General features: G+C 46.9%; 1 protein-coding gene across 5 annotated transcripts in view; it reads right to left on the minus strand.

The window, feature by feature from the left end:
* Window positions 1-17907, minus strand: part of LOC140426635 (galectin-8-like) — a 58434-nt gene that overhangs the window by 23565 nt on the left and 16962 nt on the right. For 4 of the 5 annotated variants that reach the window (XM_072511707.1, XM_072511698.1, XM_072511688.1 and 1 more), the window contains exons 2-4: window positions 12652-12740; window positions 7486-7710; window positions 6919-7129 (exon numbers count right to left, since the gene is read on the minus strand). In XM_072511707.1, the coding sequence (XP_072367808.1) occupies window positions 6919-7129; window positions 7486-7710; window positions 12652-12740 (525 nt within the window). The remainder of the gene's footprint in view (window positions 1-6918; window positions 7130-7485; window positions 7711-12651; window positions 12741-17907) is intronic. The other variant, XM_072511716.1, reaches the window with a different exon arrangement.

The following is a 17907-nucleotide window of genomic DNA, read 5'->3' on the forward strand; positions in this document are numbered from 1 at the left end:
GCCGTGATGTCAAGGGGAATAGCAAAGTGTTCATGGTGCAGCAATCAGTCGATCGGGTGGCCTGGTCGTCCTTCCGGAGCGTCTGGGCTTCGGCGGTGATCCTGATGGGAGTCCCGGCGGTTGAGACTCCGGGGACGTGGTGTCGTCCTCGCCGGCAGCTTTGTCACCCCTAGGCGGCGCTGTTGGGGCGAAAAGTGGGCGTCGGTGCTTGTTCGGGCCTAGGCAGTGGCGGCGGGAGTACTGACCCTCCGGTCAGGTGCTGCGGGGAGGGTGGGGGCACTGGTGCGGGTGCGCGTGGGGCTCCAGTGGGCACCAGGTCCGAAAGGGAGACCGTGTCTTGGCGGCCATCAGGGAACGCTACATAGGCGTACTGGGGGTTGGCGTGCAGCAGGTGGACCCTTTCGACCAACGGGTCCGACTTGTGCGCCCTCACATGTTTCCGAAGCAGGATGGGTCCGGGTATCGCTAGCCAGGTTGGGAGCGAGGTCCCGGACTTCCTGGGGAAAACAAGGAGACGTTCATGAGGTGTCTGATTTGTGGTAGTACAGAGCAGCGACCGGATGGAGTGAAGGGCCACTGGGAGGACTTCCTGCCAGCGGGAGACTGGGAGATTCCTGGACCGTAGGGCCAGCAGGACGGTTTTTCCAGACCGTTCCGTTCTCCCTCTCAACCTGCCCGTTTTCCCGGGGGTTGTAACTGGTCGTCTTGCTTGAGGCGATGCCTTTGCTGATTAGGAATTGACGCAGTTCGTCACTCATAAAGGAGGACCCCCTGTGAATGTATGCGGGGAAACCGAACGGTGTAAAGATACCCTGGAGGGCCTTGATGACGGTGGTTGTGGTCAAGTATGGGCAGGGGATGGCGAATGGGAACCGGGAGTACTCGTCAATCACGTTCAGGAAGTAAGTGTTGCTGTCGGTGGAGGGGAGGGGGCCTTTGAAGTCCAGACTGAGGCGTTCAAAGGGACGGGAAGCCTTTATCAGGTGCGCCCTCTCTGGCCGGTAGAAGTGCGGTTTGCACTCCGTGCAGATTTGGCAATTCCTGGTGACGGTCCTGACATCCTCGATGGAGTAGGGCAGGTTGCGGGTCTTGATAAAATGAAAGAAACGAGTGACCCCCCGGGTGGCAGAGGTCCTCGTGGAGAGATCGGAGGCGGTCCACTTGTGCGTTGGCACATGTGCCGCGGGACAGGGCATCAGGAGGCTCTTTCAGCTTCCCCGGACGGTACAAGATCTCGTAATTGTAGGTGGAGAGTTCGATCCTCCACCGCAAGATCTTGTCGTTCTTAATCTTGCCCCACTGCGCATTATCGAACATGAAGGCAACCGACCATTGGTCCGTGAGGAGAGTGAATCTCCTGCTGGCCAGGTAATGCCTCCAGTGTCGCACAGCTTCTACTATGGCCTGGGCCTCCTTTTCGACCGAGGAGTTGCGAATTTCAGAAGCATGGAGGGTACAGGAGAAGAAAGCCACGGGCCTGCCCGCTTGGTTGAGGGTGGCCGCCAGAGCTACGTCGGACGCATCGCTCTCGACCTGGAAGGGGAGGGATTCGTCGATGGCGCGCATCGTGGCTTTAGCAATGTCTGCTTTGATGCGGCTGAAGGCCTGGCGGGCCTCCGTCGACAGGGGGAAGGTTGTGGACTGGATCAGGGGTCGAGTCTTGTCTGCGTAATTGGGGACCCACTGTGCATAATAGCTGAAGAACCCGAGGCAGCGTTTCAGGGCCTTGGGGCAGTGAGGGAGGGGGAACTCCATGAGGGGGCGCATGCGCTCAGGGTCGGGGCCTATGACTCCACTTCGCACTACGTAGCCGAGAATGGCTAGACGGTCGGTGCTAAACACGCATTTATCCTTATTGTAAGTCAGATTAAGGATATTCGCGGTCTGGAGAAATTTTCGGAGGTTAGTGTCATGGTCCTGCTGGTCATGGCCGCAGATGGTGACGTTATCAAGATACGGGAACGTTGCGCGTAAGCCGTACCGTTCAACCATTTGGTCCATCTCGCGTTAGAAGACCGAGACCCCGTTCGTGACACCGAAGGGAACCCTTAAAAAGTGATAGAGCCGCCCGTCTGCTTCGAAGGCAGTGTACTGGCGGTCACCATTACGGAGGGGTAGCTGGTGGTAGGCAGACTTGAAATCCACCGTGGAGAAAACCTTGTATTGCGCAATCCTGTTCACCAGGTCGGCTATACGGGGGAAAGAGGGTACGCATCCAGCTGCGTAAACCTGTTGATGGTCTGGCTGTAGTCAATGACCATCCTATGTTTCTCCCCGGTCTTTACCACCACTACTTGAGCCCTCCAGGGACTGTTGCTCGCTTCGATGGCCCCTTCCCTCAGCAGCCTTTGGACCTCCGACCTGATAAAGGTCCTGTCCTGGGCACTGTACCGTCTGCTCCTGGTGGCGACGGGTTTGCAATCCGGGGTGAGGTTCGCAAACAGGGAAGGCAGGTCGACCTTAAGGGTCGCGAGGCTGCAGACAGTAAGGGGGGAATAGGGCCGCCGAATTTAAAGGTCAGGCTTTGCAGATGGCACTGGAAATCCAGCCCAAGGAGGGTAGCTGCGCAGAGGTGCGGCAGGACGTACAGACGGAAATTGTGGAATTCCCTGCCTTAGACAGTGAGGTTTGCTAGGCAGAACCCCTTTATCTCCACCGCGTGTGTCCCGGAAGCCAGGGAGATCCTTTGGTTTACGGGATGGGTGACAAGAGAACAGCGCCTTACCGTGTCGGGGTGAACAAAGCTTTCCGTGCTCCCCAAGTCGATCAAGCACGACGTCACGTGGCCGTTGATGGAGATCGTCGTTGTAGCTTTCGCAAGCGTCCGGGGCCGACTCTGGTCCAGAGTCACCGAGGCCAGCTGCAGTAATGGAGAGTTCTGGTCGGGCAGCGTGTAGTCGGCTGTGCTGGGGGCCTGGGGCCCCATCCAAGATGGCGTCAGCCATGGGTCGCACATGGAGTCCGGGGATGAAGAAGATGGCGGCGGCGAGGGACAAAATGGCGGCGCCCACCCGTCCAGCGGGGTGGCCGAGGGGCAAAATGGCCGCGTCCGCGGGTCGCACGTGGCCTGAGGATAGGGGGGGGTGGCGGTGGGCGGCCGGGGCCTGAAAGGGGGGTTGCCGATAGTCGCTGGAGACCGCGGCCACGGCGCAGGCCCGGCAGACCCCAACATAGTGGCCCTTCTTGCCGCACCCTTTGCAGGTGGCGGTGGGGGCCGGGCAGCGCGGGCGGGGATGATTCGCCTGCCCGCAGAAGAAACAGCATTGTCCGGCGGCGGTAGCGGGCCATCTCGCCGCGCAGGCTTGCGGGGTCAGGGGAAAAGTCTGAGGGGCTGCCGCAACGGGGTGCCACACAGCCCAGGGGGCCTCCGCGCGTCCGGGAGCAAAGGCCAGCGCGTTTTTATAGGCAACGTCCATGGACCCCGCCAGGGCCCGTGCCTCAGTAAGTCGCAGACTGTCCATTTCTAGGAGCCTTCGGCGGATATCAGGGGAGGTCATACCTGCCACAAAAGCATCCCTGATCAAAAGTTCCGTGTGCTCGTTCCCCGAAACTGTTTCGGCCCAGCACAGCAGCGCCCGGTCGAAGTCTTCCAACGTTTCCTCGGGGCTTTGCCTCCTAGTCACCAGCAGGTGACGAGCGTAGACCTGGTTCAGGGCGGATATAATGTCCTTCTAGCAGCTCAATCGCTGCAGCATAATTCTCCGCCTCCTCGATCAGAAGGTAGATCCCAGGGCTGACCCGCGAGCGTAGAAGGTGCATCTTTTGTCTTTCCGTGGGGGTGCCGGCGGCCGTGTCGAGGTAGCCCTTAAAGCACGCCAGCCAATGTTTGAAGATAGCAGCAGAGTTGTCCGCGTGGGGGCTGAGCTGAAGGTACTCCGGTTTGATACGGAGATCCATCCTTTCAACTGAAGTTGTAGCAGATTAAATTGATGCTCAATCAATTACTCTTGAGACAAGGGGAGTCATAACTAATAGGCTTTAATCTGCTAGAACTGTTCCCCAGCAGCTTCGATACAGAAAGTGAAGGCTGCTGGGACGGCACTGGTTATTATACTCCGCCTCTCAGGGCGGAGCTATGTACATCAGCCAATGGTAGACTCCTGGGTCTAGCTAATGGTCATCCACCTCTCAGGTACCGCACTACCTGGTATTACCACATACAGTATACCTTATGACAGAACAAATGTGGGCTTTTAATATAACATTATCAATGTGAAGTGCTGCCTTTAATGTCCCAAATCTTACAGATCTTCCACAACATAGAACCTGCTTCCAGAATAGAATTAACAGTTAATTTATTTTTAACCAAAATTACAACTGAGGTAACCCAATAATAGGGTGGCACAGTGGTTAGCACTGCTGCCAAAACAGTGCCATGAACCCAGGTTTGATTCTGACCTTGGGTGGAGTTTGCACGTTCTCCCCATGTCTGCGTGGGTTTCCTCCGGGTGCTCCAGTTTCCTCCCACAGTCCAAAGATGTGCGGGTTAGGTGAATTGGCCAATGATAAATTGCCCTTAATGTCCAAACTGCCCATCGAGTCTGCACCGGCTCTTTGAAAGAGCACCATACCCAAGCCCACACATCCACCCTATCCCCAAAACCCAACCCAACACTAAGGGCAATTTTAGACACGAAGGGCAATTTAGCATGGCCAATCCACCTAACAAGCACGTCTTTCGGGATTTGTGGGAGGAAACTGGAGCACCCTGAGGAAACCCACACAGACACAGGGAGAACGTGCAGACTGCGCACAGACAGGGACCCAAGCCGGGAATCGAACCTGCGACCCTGGCGCTGTGAAGCCACAGTGCTAACCACTATTTTTATTAAATAGTCCGACACTAAGATCCACTTAAATAAGGGGTCTGTTGACTGAATAGCACTACACCACCTCAAGTATAACAACCATCTCACATTGCCAAGCTACTTAACAATCCATAAATTCAATTTGTTTCACCCATGCCCCCAATACCAACTCATTAGCACAATGCAATGAATCTAAACTGAATAATACCTCTAACAAATTTAATTGTGCTGACACAACTGAGACAAGGGCATTTGATACAACTCGCTGTTACTGACTCATTCCCATTTCCTCGCTAATAAAAGATTGCAGTTAATTTTATTTTTGCCCAATTTTTTTGCACCAACCCAAGAACACAATAAAGGTAGAAAGTGAGATTCCACACTTTTCCCTTTGTGTCAGCACATGCAGGGCTCTACATTATTGATATAATTACACCAATATGACATCTTGCGCTCTGATGATACACTCTGACTAACCTATCTGCAAGCATCAATAATAGGAAAAAGGCATTAGGATTGCTGAAGATACGGATGTGACTGGAATAACTGAAGGAATTTCATAGTTCCATATTGACAAGGGAACCCCAGGAAAATCACAGAAGGTGTTAGCTGGCTAACTTTTTTATTTTAAAGAAGCATTTCATTATGTAACATTCCAAAGAATTGCCTTTGGGTGGACCGAAACACTAGATAGTGGACCGAAACACTAGATAATCTTGTTTCAGTTCAACTATCAAGCATTGCACAGAGAAAGTTACGTTAAGAACCACAGAATTCCCACAGTGCAGAAGGGGGCCTTTCAGCCCATTGAGGTCTGCACCAACCCTAGGCCCACTCCCCCACCCTATCCCTGGAAACCCACCTAAGCTGTGCATCTTTGGACTGTGGGAGGAAAGCAGAGCACCCGGAGGAAACCCACACAGAGAAGTGCAAACTCCACACAGTCACCCAAGGCTGGCATTGAATCCGGGTCCCTGACGCTGTGAGGCAGTAATGCTAACCACTGTGCCGCCCCAGAGTTGGAGCTCACCATGAGTAATACCCAGTTCAACAGCCAAGGTTAGATTCAATTAATATATCAATTTTTTATTTTTTTTTACTGCAAAGTCTATTGAACAGCTTGTTCAGAAATTCTGCTGCAGTGTTGTAGCAACAGCTGACTGCAGCCCTGTTTCACATCCCAACTGGCCAAGGTGTTTCTTTACAGCTTTTGCAAACCAGAAATAAAATAGAAGTCCCAACACCCCCACCCCAAAGTCTATCCACCACTCGCACAAGAACATCCCACCTTCCCTGAAGGGATCCCACCTGTTCACGGCAACTATCCCTCCTTCCACACTTGATGCTTTACTCGTCATTCATATTTCTGCAATATTCATTGCTGGTTCCTCAATGCCGCTTTTTAAAACTGAACTAAAAGTCGGGTACCCTTTATCCGTGAATGTGAAAACCGAACACATCCAGAAAGCGCTCTTTATTTCTTCATCTTTAGCGCGGAGAGTCTATCGTTTGCACGATTTACCAATTGCGTTCTTTGTGGTAAACATGTCAAAAGGAAACTCATCACTGATTCCCTGTTTATTATTCAGTGAAAATGTTACTTTTCTAGTCATTTTATTTACTTTGGAATGTAGCTAGCCTAGGCTTAGGCTACTGTTACGCAAGTTTATATGCGGCATCTAAACATCAAAATTATCTGAAATACAAAAGGACCCCTCCCTCCCCCTGAGGATTTTGAATAAATACTCGGCCTGCAGTGCTGCACAGCAGTGCCGCAGACAACATCCAAACAGTTAGAGATAGTCAATGTATTTACCACGTAAAAACAGGGTAGAAAGAATTTAAGGTCAACTGCAGGAGTGGGCTATTGCATCCGATCTGCTGCCGTTTGTTTAGAAATTGAGCAAATCATGTCGCATCTACAACGGCGTTACAGGTTATTGAAAAATGCAGCATGGCATAAAAAGTTTGCAAAGTAAATCGGCACCTTGTCACATCCCAATATCTTAAAACAGATCACACAGAAATAGAATGTAGGAAAAATATCAAGTCATTTAAATGAGTCACACAAAGTCAAAAGAGTAAAATAATTATGAAAAGCTTTCATTACCTTGAACTTGTCAACCATTATGCAGAAAATTACTTCAAATGGCTCTCCTTTCTTGAACGGCATCGCATTTGTTATTTCCTCACGTCCCCACCTTTCCTGCGCCAGAGTGTTGCACACCACACACCCAGATCTTCGAAAACGTGGATTGAAATGGAAGGCTATGTCTGCACGAGGTTTTTCACTACTTCCACACTGTAAATCCACTTGGAATCTGTACAAAGGTTCAACAATGTCTTTGTTACTGTTACATCACACTGGGACAGTGCGCAGTCAATTCCTAGTCCCACTTGACATGGTTAAAATGAATTCTATTCTTACAACACCCACGGTTTTCGGCTGATGATAACTACAGTCACCAGGTTTGTAAATGTAAACACAATTAACTTTTTATCACTAACAGTAACTATAACTAAATAGGCTGCCAAAGCAGATCTTCTTTGCCCAGCTCAAAGAAGACTTCCGAACAACAGGACAGAGGAAGCACTTCAAAGACATCTTGAAGGCTTACCTCAAGAAATGCAACCTAGACGTCAATGCCTGGGAGACCCTTAGTCAGAAGAGACTTACTTGGAGGAACCTCCTGAATGAAGGCACAGTTTTTCCAGGACGTTCAACAGCAAGAGGAGGCCCGGAAAAGGAGCGTCAGAAAGGAATACCAGCGATCTAGAGTCAAAGGACTGATCCCATTTCCCGGAAACACCTGCCAAGTGTGCGGACGAAGATGTGGATCTCAGACTGGGCTCATCAGTCATGCTGGAACCCACAGAACCCATGACCAGTAACACAGAGTATCTTAGGTGGAGAATCATACTCGTTAGCAAATGATTGTCAAAGAAGAAGAATTTAATCGGCAAAATATACAATTGGTTAACTACCATCTAATCTCTAATCCCCCTTTTAACTGGCCCCACCCTCTACATACATACATGCACAAACAAACAGAGGGGAAAGAGGGGTGTAAAATAATGCTGAAACTAAGAGGATGAGTCTTATAGCAGGTATTCGAGAAAGAGAGACACAGCTTCTTCTTTCAGGATCTAGGAGCCTTTGCCTTCAGAGAGTAGGCAGCAGAGGAGAGAGCAAGAGAAAGAGAGCGAGCTGCATTCCACCTTGAGGATCGAGTGGCTTCCCCTGGGTGCTCTGCAAAAAATCCTACCTGACAGGAACTAATTGCTGTTGCCGGACAAAATGCCGTCCCTGGCCAATCCATTGGCCACCAGCCAAACAATTGAAAATAACCCCTCTAATTACTTGGGTACCATAAAGCCTGGGTTCCTCTGCCCAAAATACAAAACTTTCTAACACAGTGTACTATTTTGAAACTAAGTTCCTTATTTCCTCTGTTCAACTTAAAGGTATGCCTCCATGAACGATCCATGAACCAAAAACAATAAAGACAAAATAAAAGAAATAGGAGCTAAGGGAATCAACAGGAAGGGCCCTTACTTCCCGTTTAATGCTGTCCAATAGGAGAACTATTGTTAGGCGACCTATAAATTACCCGCACCAACATTTTCTAACTCTTGTTATTCCTAATCTCTATCCATACTGATTCTACTTCCTGATTTTCTGAGCCAAGATCCTTTCTCACTAATGTCCATCTGTGATCTTTTATTATCCGGCCCACTCCTCCTTTTCCATTCTGTCGTTATTCTCTCTACATTAGCAATTAGGTCATTTATCATTTATCTCCATTTGTGCCACTAATTCATTTATCTTACTTGGATGTTCTGCACATTCATATATAGTCACCTCAATGACATTTTTTTACTATTATCCCCTGCATGGACCTTACTCTCTGAAGCAACATTACCATTGAACTCTCCATCCCTTCCTGATCATTTAATTTGTCTTCACTCACATCGATATGCTTTTCTATTGCCTCAATGTTGCATGTCCAACAGATAGATGTAATGGTTCTAGTCTGTGGGTGAAGAGAGTTATCGTGCTGGTCACTTTTGTTTGCTAGTTTGCTTCACAATTTCAGCCCATGTTGTTGGCTAGCAGCAGTGCAAAAAAGAAAGTCTAAGTCCCAGCCAGTAACCACCCCCCCCACCCAACTCCCAGCTATGGGCGAGTAGCTCCAGTGCCTTACGAATACCTTGGGAGAGTGGAATGTTCAGGGAATAAGTCCTGACAAAGAATCTGGAGTGGAGCCCAAAGATGGACTGAGTTTAAATACGTCACTTTTCCAGCAACTCCTGCAACCAAGCCAGTGCCAAACATAGTGCTTTATATTCATTTAGCCCTACGAAGAGAGGTGGAGGGGGGGAACTTTGATGTTTGGGCTACCTAAGGTCTCCACAAATTCTGCCCCGGCTTGCACCCTGGTGAGAAGACTCCAGTTTTGATGCAGGGCATTAACACAGTACGGTAGACAGCAGTTACAAGTGATAAGCCCAACTTGCTTGGAGTAGAGAGAGTGCTACAGGCTGTCGCTCATGTTAGGGGACACCACTGTAATCCATCAGTTAGCCACGGCCCACCACAAGTTGGGCTGGCCCCCCGATTAGTAAGATACTGACTCACCAAAGTCCGTCTGCTTCAATGGGTGTTTAGAGCTCAGGGTCTCTGCGCAACAAATGAACAAAAACATCACAAAAACAAAACAAAACAAACAAAAATAAAGAAGGTGTCAACTTTTCAATCGGCAAGCTGGAACATCAGGACCACGTGCATGGGATTGACAGACATCTTGCAGCTGGTCGCAAGACAGTTGTTATCAACATGGGACTTGATAGGCTGAACATCTACATAGCATCTCTCCAAGAGACCAGGCTGGCCAAAAGCGGATCAGTGAAAGAAAAACATTACACGTTCATCTGGCAGGGGAAAGAGTTCAGAGGAAACACATGAGCAAGGAACACGCCATATTTAAATGATTGAACTTTCCCACAAATGGCCCGGAACATGCTCACTCCACCCACCTCTCAGCTCAAACTACGCCAGTTTACCTCATGAATATCTATGCTTGAATGTGGTGTTCCACCACAGAGGCGAAAGACCTGTTCTAGGAGGAGCTTGACACTGCTAGCAGCAGAATCCCCAAGTCAGGACATTTTTGCCCACTGGGGGGTTTCAGCACAAGGGTGGGTGCAGACGAGGCATGGCCCTCCCTGCCTCAGACATCATGGCCTGGGAAAGTTAAATGAGGATGGACAAAGACTATGTGATTCTTCTCTCACTTGCTTTGTATGACTAATACCTTCGTTCAGAACAAACCAAGCCAGAAGGTGCCCTGGATACATCCAAGGTAAGTGAATTGGCACCAGCGTGATCTGATCATTGCCAGATGTGACTCTATGAACAGCATTCCCAACACTCGCCGCTAGCGGATGTATCCTTGACATCACTTGGCAGGGCAAGGTCACCAATTCAGAGATCCTGGAGCCTATGAATTGCATCAGCATGCACTCACTGTTAAATGAACGATGTCTGGGCTGGCTCAGCCACGTTCAACGGGTAGATGGTGGCTCGAAACCTAAAGACATCCTGTATAGTTATTTGGCCACTGGGCCATAAACGAGTGTTCATACCTCTGCTACACGGGCACCTGCAAGCGAGATACAAAGGTGTCGACCACTGACACTGACAACTGGGGAGGCAATGGTGTAGTGCTATTGTCACTGGACTAGTAATCCAGAGACCCAGCTCTGGAGTCCTGGGTTCGAATCCCACCACAGCAGATGGTGAAATTTGAATTTGACAAAAAGAACATCTGGAATTAAAAGTCTAATGATGCCCATGAAACCGTTGCCGATTGTCGTAAAAACCCATCTGGTTCATTACTGTCCTTCAGGGAAGGAAATCTGCTGTCCTTACCCAGTCTGGCCTACATGTGACTCAAGACGTGGTTGACTCTTAATTGCCCCACCTGAAATGACCTAGTAAGCCACTCAGTTCAAGGGGAATTAGGGATGGGCAACAAATATTGCCGCCCACATCTCATGAACGAATAACAAAAAATGTAAAAAGAAAAGAAAACTGGGAGTCAGTCATGACGGCTGTGAGGTTGACTCTTTGGAAGGACATTGGAAGAAGTAAGCCAAACAAGAAGCTCAGCTGGAGTATAGATGGAGGGTTCCGGATATGGCGGAGAGCAGGGATTGAGAGGATGGGGGATATGTTTATAGAGGGGAGCTTTCCGAGTATGAGGACAGTGGAGGAGAAGTTTGGGTTGGCGAGGGCAAACAAATTCAGGTATCTGCAAGTGTGGGACTTCCTACGTAAACAGGTGTCAACCTTCCTGTTCCTACCACTAAGGGTGATTCAGGACATGTTCTGGACATGTCCGAAGCTTAGGGGATTTTGGCAGGGGTTTGCAGATGTCATGTCCACGGTGTTAAAAACAAAGGTGGCGCTGAGTCCAGAGGTGGTGATTTTCGGGGTGTCGGAAGACCCTGAAATCCAGGAGGAGAAAGAGGCAGACGTTCTGGCCTTTGCTTACCTGATAGCCTGGAGACGGATACTATTAGCTTGGAGGGACTCAAAGCCCCCGAAGTCGGAGACCTGGCTATCGGACATGGCTAGCTTTCTCTGTTTGGAGAAAATCAAGTTCACCTTGAGAGGGTCACTGTTAGGATTCGCCCGGATGTGGCAACCGTTCGTCGACTTCTTTGCGAAAAATTAATCGTCGGCAGAAGGGGGGGGGTTTAGCTTAGAGTCGGGGGTTAATAAAGGTGGGACCTACAAGGGAGGGAGACGGCTTTTGCACCATTTTTATAGTTTCATGTACAATGTTTATTTTAGTCATACCAAAAATACCTCAATAAAATGTTTATTAAAAAAATGAAGCTCCGCTGGCTGTGAAGAGGACGAGAGAAAACCGAGTCGCGCAAATTGTGCTACTTCTCAGCCCACTTGTCTTCTGGCAAAGAATGCGGCAGAGACGGCCATGCCAGAGTGGGTCTCGTCAACTACACAGCGATGCTTAACAAAGAGTTTTAAAAAAAATTTAGAGTGTCCAATTCATTTTTTCCAATTAAGGGGCAATTTAGCGTGGCCAATCCACCTCGCCTGCACATCTTTGGGTTGTGGGGTCGAAACCCACACAAACACGGGGAGAATGGGCAAACTCCTCACGGACAGTGACCCAGAGTCGGGATCGAACCTGGGAACTCGGCGCCGTGAGGCAGCAGTGCTAACCACTGTGCCACCGTGCTGACGTTGCTTAACACAGAGTTGACGACCATGGCGCAAACCATCATCTTAAAAGACAGAAGGCTACCACAGCCTGAACTTCAATCACAGCCTGAATTTCTAAATCTCCCTTCAACAGAACCATCGTCTCTTCGGTTAGTTTAAAGCCATTTTTCCTACTCTGACCACGTTTTCTGGTGCACTCTTATATTTGTACGCTCTGTACCTTCCTATTGCACTCCGGTTACCATTACCCGCATCGCAATCCTGCACTATTATCTCATCCTTTAGCTTGACATATTCAACAAATCTGACTGGTGTGCCCCAGAACGCAAATTTACTATTTCAATCAAAAGATGAAGGAGAGGCGATTGACTTTAACGACATTTGTCAGTAAAATCAGAGGAAGGGCATCATACCAGAATAGGAGGATGGTTTAACTCAAATGTATGCATGATTCTTTTTAAAAAATAATGTTTTCTGGCTACTTCTAAAATTGTAAATTCCTGCCAAGGGAAAATTCTCAGCAAGTGTAGAAGTGGATTGGACTGTGCTGCGCACTGCATAAAATAGATTTTCAACATGATGGTTTACCTTTCACTTTCTTTGGGCAATATTCCCTGGACTGCTATCATCTGCCCACGCTGTAAGCCACCAAAGATTGCACCTGTGTATGGTATTACCTACGAGAAAAGATGAAAATCAAACTTAAAACATTAAAGTAATAAAACACTGGAGAACAATAATATTTGGATTAGTTCAGTGCAACTTGCAGTACCACCACAATGTGTTTAAAGTAACTAAGTAGCTACTTGTAACATCAAGGCAATAATGACCATAATATGTCACTTTAAAGTGAAGATGGATATGGAAGCAAGTATGACAAAAATCAGGTTTATGGATTGGTGAAAAGCTGTTTCTGAGGAAGCTGAGATTGGAGCTTGGAAAAATAAAACGGGCAACAATACTGACAAACAATGGTGTTGAACAACAATGTTTCAAACATTGTTCAAAAACCAAAAAACAAAACAGTGTTCAACAAAATGCAGGAAAAATATACTCCACTAAAAGGAAAGAATACGAGTGGGTTGCCATGGATGATTAAAGGCATCAAAAAAATTGAGGACTAGGAAAGAGGCACACCTTAAGTACACAGGGCAGGAGGGCCCGATAAAGAGAAAATACAAAGAGATTAGTGTCATAATATCCACTCATGTAAATAATGAGATGCAGACAGGCAGTGATTGACACACAGGATAACCAATGAACACACACACGACATAGAACAACCAATCACCAGACAGGACACTACCACGATAAAAGACACAAGGCATTAAAGCTCTCCCTCTTCTCACAGGATACAGCTACAGAGATAGTTAGAGTGCACAAGGCGTGAGCACCGTCTCCATGTGACAGAGAGCTAGTCTGGTCAAGCCAGTCAGAGGTTATCAGTTTAGATTAATAGAGTGTCAGCCCAGAGCAGATGATGTACAGCAACCAGCAGGTTCAATAAAACAGTGTTGGACCATCTCCTGTGTCGGAAGCCTGTTTCTAGTCTCACTGCATCCAGTTGCAGTCAATGTTAAACCAACTCAGATAACACATCAACTAGGAGAGAAGCAATCACAAAATAAATTAAAGAGAACCGTTACAATCAAATTAACAAGGAAATGCAAAATAAAACAGTAAAATATTTTACAGGCACATCAATTTAAAAAAGTCTGCGATGGGAATAGGAACAATAAAGGGTCGACTGGAGGATAACTTGAATAGAGAGAGGGCAGAAATATTTAATATTTTTTTCACCTTGATATTTATTATGGAGATAGACATTGATTGATGAGATCAATAATGAGAAAAGTGCATTTAAAATTTTAAGAAGGGGTGTATTGAACAAACTAACCAAACTCAGAGAATAATGGCCCCCGCCCATATTTAATAAAGATCTAGAGAAGAGATAGCGGGGTCATTACTGCTCATATTTAGTTAAATTAAAGTTGCCATAGTCCCCGAGGACCATAGAGAGAGCCGACTGCTGGTGACTTAGCCTGAGGGTCACCACATCCTTCTCAACTATGCCCTTCATCTGGAAAACAAACAAAAATCTCGGGAGAACCGTCATCTTTACAGTCTGCACCCTCCCCGCTAGTGACAAGGGAGCATGTCCCACCTCCGGAAGTCGTCCTTCATTTGCTCAACTAACTGGGCCAAATGGAATTTATGTAGCTGCTCCCATCCCCGTGCCACCTGGATATCCAAGTATTGAAAATTCCCTCCCACCACTTTAAATGGCAACTCCCCCAGTCTCCTCTCCTGTCCCCGCGCCTGGATCACAAAAAGCTCGCTCTTACCCATGTTGAATTTGTACCCCGCAGGTGAGGGATTTTGTGCGAAGGCTGGTTTCGACCTTTCCGCTTCTACCGCCACAGGGGATACAGGACAAGGTAGTTTCTAGAACGGGAGTGAGGGAAGGGAAGGTATCAGAAATCTATAAAGAACTAATGGAGTGGGAGGAAACCCAGATAGGGGAGGTAAAACGCAAGTGGGAAGATGAGCTGGGTAAGGAAATAGAGGCAGGTTTGTGGGAGGATGCCCTGAGCAGAGTCAACACATCCTCATCATGTGACGGGCTCAGCCTGATACAGTTCAAGGTGGTTCATCGGGCACACCTGACAATGGCCCGGATGAGCAGGTTTTTGGGGGTGGAGGACAGGTGTTTGAGGTGTGCAGGAGGGCCCGCAAATCATGTCGACATGTTTTGGGCATGTCCAAAGCTTAGGGGATTCTGGCAGGGATTTGCGGATGCCATGTCCACGGTGCTAAAAATTAGGGTGGCACCGAGTCCAGAGGTGGTGATTTTTGGAGTGTCGGAAGACCGGGGAGTCTAGGGGGCCAGAGGGGCAGACGTTTTGGCCTTTGCCTCCTTGGTAGCCCAGAGACGGATCTTATTAGCGTGGAGGGACTCAGAGCCCCCGAAATCGGGGGTTTGGGTTAGCGGCATGGCTGGGTTTCTGAGGCTTGAGAAAATTAAGATCGCCCTGAGAGGATCAATGTTAGGGTTCGGCTGGAGGTGGCAGCCGTTTGTCAACTTCATCGGGGAAAACTAAACTGTTAGCAGATTCAATAAGGGGGGGGAGATTAGGGATTAAGGGGGGCAGGGGGAGTTAGGTTAGTTTAGTTTAGTTTAGTTTAGGCAGGAACAGTGGGAGATGGAGGGGTGTGTTACGCACTGAATTATGTTTACATTTGTATTTGTATATTTTGTTGTTATAAAACCATAAATGCCTTAATAAAATATTTGTTTTTAAAAAAAACTATGCCCCTCATCTGAGGTGTGGTGACCCTGCACTGTTGGCTTCGCTCCCCATCATGAACCAGCTGTCCAGCCAACTGACCGCCTCATATTTAATAATTGTTTAGAAAAAGGTAAGTGCCAGAGGAATAACAGATAGCTAATGCAATTCCTATATTTAAGAAGAGGGACAGGACATGATCAGAGAATTATAGGCCAGTCTGTTTAACAGCAGATGGCAGGGAAAAGTGTTGGAATCCTTACTAAAGAAGAAAATAGAATTACATCTAGAAATGAAAATCTAATAATGAACAGTCAGCATGGATTTCAAAGGTGAAAGTCTTGCTGGTAAAGCTTGATTGAATTCTTGAGGAGGTAACATTGAGTCGATATTGGTAATATAGTAGATGTAATTTATCTGGACTTTGAAAAGGCCATTGGAAGGGGGTCCCATAATAGACCAACCATTCATGGGAAAGAATGAGTAGTCAATGGAGAAGGGTAGTGTGTGGATTGCTATCTGGCTCCCTGACAGAAAGCCGAAGAGTGGGAATAAGTAGTTATTCAGAGTGGTGGAAGATGGGAAGCGGTGTTCCATAAGGATGAGTGCTGGGGCCACAGCTGTTCATAACATTTATTAATGATTTGGGCTTTTGGAACCAAAAACACCATTTCAAAATTTGAAGATTACTCCAAATTGGGGGGATAGTCAATACACAGGAGAACTTCAACACATTCCAGGACATTAAGAAACTTGCACAATGAGCAATTAATTGGCAAACAAATATCAACACATAAATGTAAAGTCGTACATTTTGGAAAGAAGAATAGGGACATTGCTTAGTGCATGGAAGGTGCAAGTCTAGGTGGGGTAGAGGAATGAAGGGATCTTGGAATACACAAATAAGTTGTGCCACTGTTGAGCAAGGCCATGGAAAAGCAAGCCAAGAACTAGGTTTTACCTCTAGAGGCACAAATGGAAAAGTAGGGAAGTTATGCTCAGCCAGTATAAAGCCTTTGTTAGATTGGATTGGATTTGTATATTGTCATGTGTACTGAGGTACAGTGAAAAGTATTTTTCTGCGAGCAGCTCAAACAGATCATTTAATACATGAAAATAATGTGCCTTATGGCTCTTGGGGCTAAAGGGATCAAGCGATATGGTGGTTGGGGTGGGGGGGGAAAGAGATCAGGGTATTGAACTTGATGATCAGTTATGATCATAATGAATGGCAGAAAAGGCTCGAAGGGCCAGATGGTGTCCTCCTGCTCCTATTTCCTATGTTTGTTTCTATGTATATATCTCCTATGTAAACTTTTGTAAGTTCTTCAGTCTTGACAAAGAGGCAAGACAGAAGAGGCCTTATGGAGGTATATGGCAGATTCTTAGACAGATAGAGAAACAAAATAGATGAAGAACAAAGAGGCAACGATTCAGTATCCAGCAGCTCAATTTCAAAAAAGTACTTCTTGTTACAAAGGGTCATCAGTAAGTGATGGATTACATCGACACGAGGATGCATTTGAGGAACATCTATTTATATGTTACAATAGAAACTTGACAAATATTGAAATTCTGCTTTTTGTTATCCGCCTCAGCCCCCGTCTGCAAGAATTAAAATCAAGGTTTAAACTACTGAAGCAAAAAAAAAATAAGTGCAGTAGAAAAGCAATATGCCTCCTGCACTTCGGAACAGTAACTCAACAGGAAAATTATGTAGAAATAAAAATTAGGTGAAAGAGTCTGTACAAAGTGACATACAATCCCTGAAAACCGAGGCGTAGACTGCTCAAGTCACCATTTCTGTATAAAAATGGGAAGTTCTGCAGCTGCAAAAATGTTAGAATTGACACATATCTGGGTTAGGATGAATTACATAGCATTGAATTCTAATTAAGAAGGCTTCAAGTAAATTCACACACAAGCTTGTCACAATGTTATGGCTTTAGGGAAAATTGGTTCCAAAATATAATTCCAAACATTCCCATTGACAAAAGAAACAAAGAATTTTAATTTATATCAAGCCTTTCAAGATATCAGATGCCTCAAAGTAATTTGCAGCCAGAGTACTCGTGATGTATGTTTTTAAAGACAGGAAAAAGGTTTTAAGAAAAACGCAATAAGACAGCGCATCAACTATTTTGCGTGTTGGTTGAGGGATAAATATGGCCCGAGACACTGGGAAAATCTTTGAATAGTGCCATGGGATCATTTACACCCACCCAAGATGGAACACAGAACTCAAGTTATTATTGCTTCTGAAAGGTGGTACCTTTGACAGTGCAGCACTCCCTACATGTAGCACTGCAGTGTGTTATTGAAAATATGGAAAGATGTGTCATTTGAAACGTGGAAGTCTGGCAATATCTGGTCTGTGAGAAACATGAGAGAGTACAGGGAAAGATCCCACAAAGGGTTAACAGCAGCTGACAGAGCAGGATTGTAAAATGCAGATATTCTTGGTCAAGCAGACTTAGCAAACAAGACAAACAAGATTTTGAATGAAGCCAAAAACAATGGCTCACACCTTCATTGAAATTAACTATCTTAGTTAGCA

This window comes from Scyliorhinus torazame, chromosome 1 (genome assembly GCF_047496885.1).
Source record: "Scyliorhinus torazame isolate Kashiwa2021f chromosome 1, sScyTor2.1, whole genome shotgun sequence".
Classification (NCBI taxonomy): domain Eukaryota; kingdom Metazoa; phylum Chordata; class Chondrichthyes; order Carcharhiniformes; family Scyliorhinidae; genus Scyliorhinus; species Scyliorhinus torazame.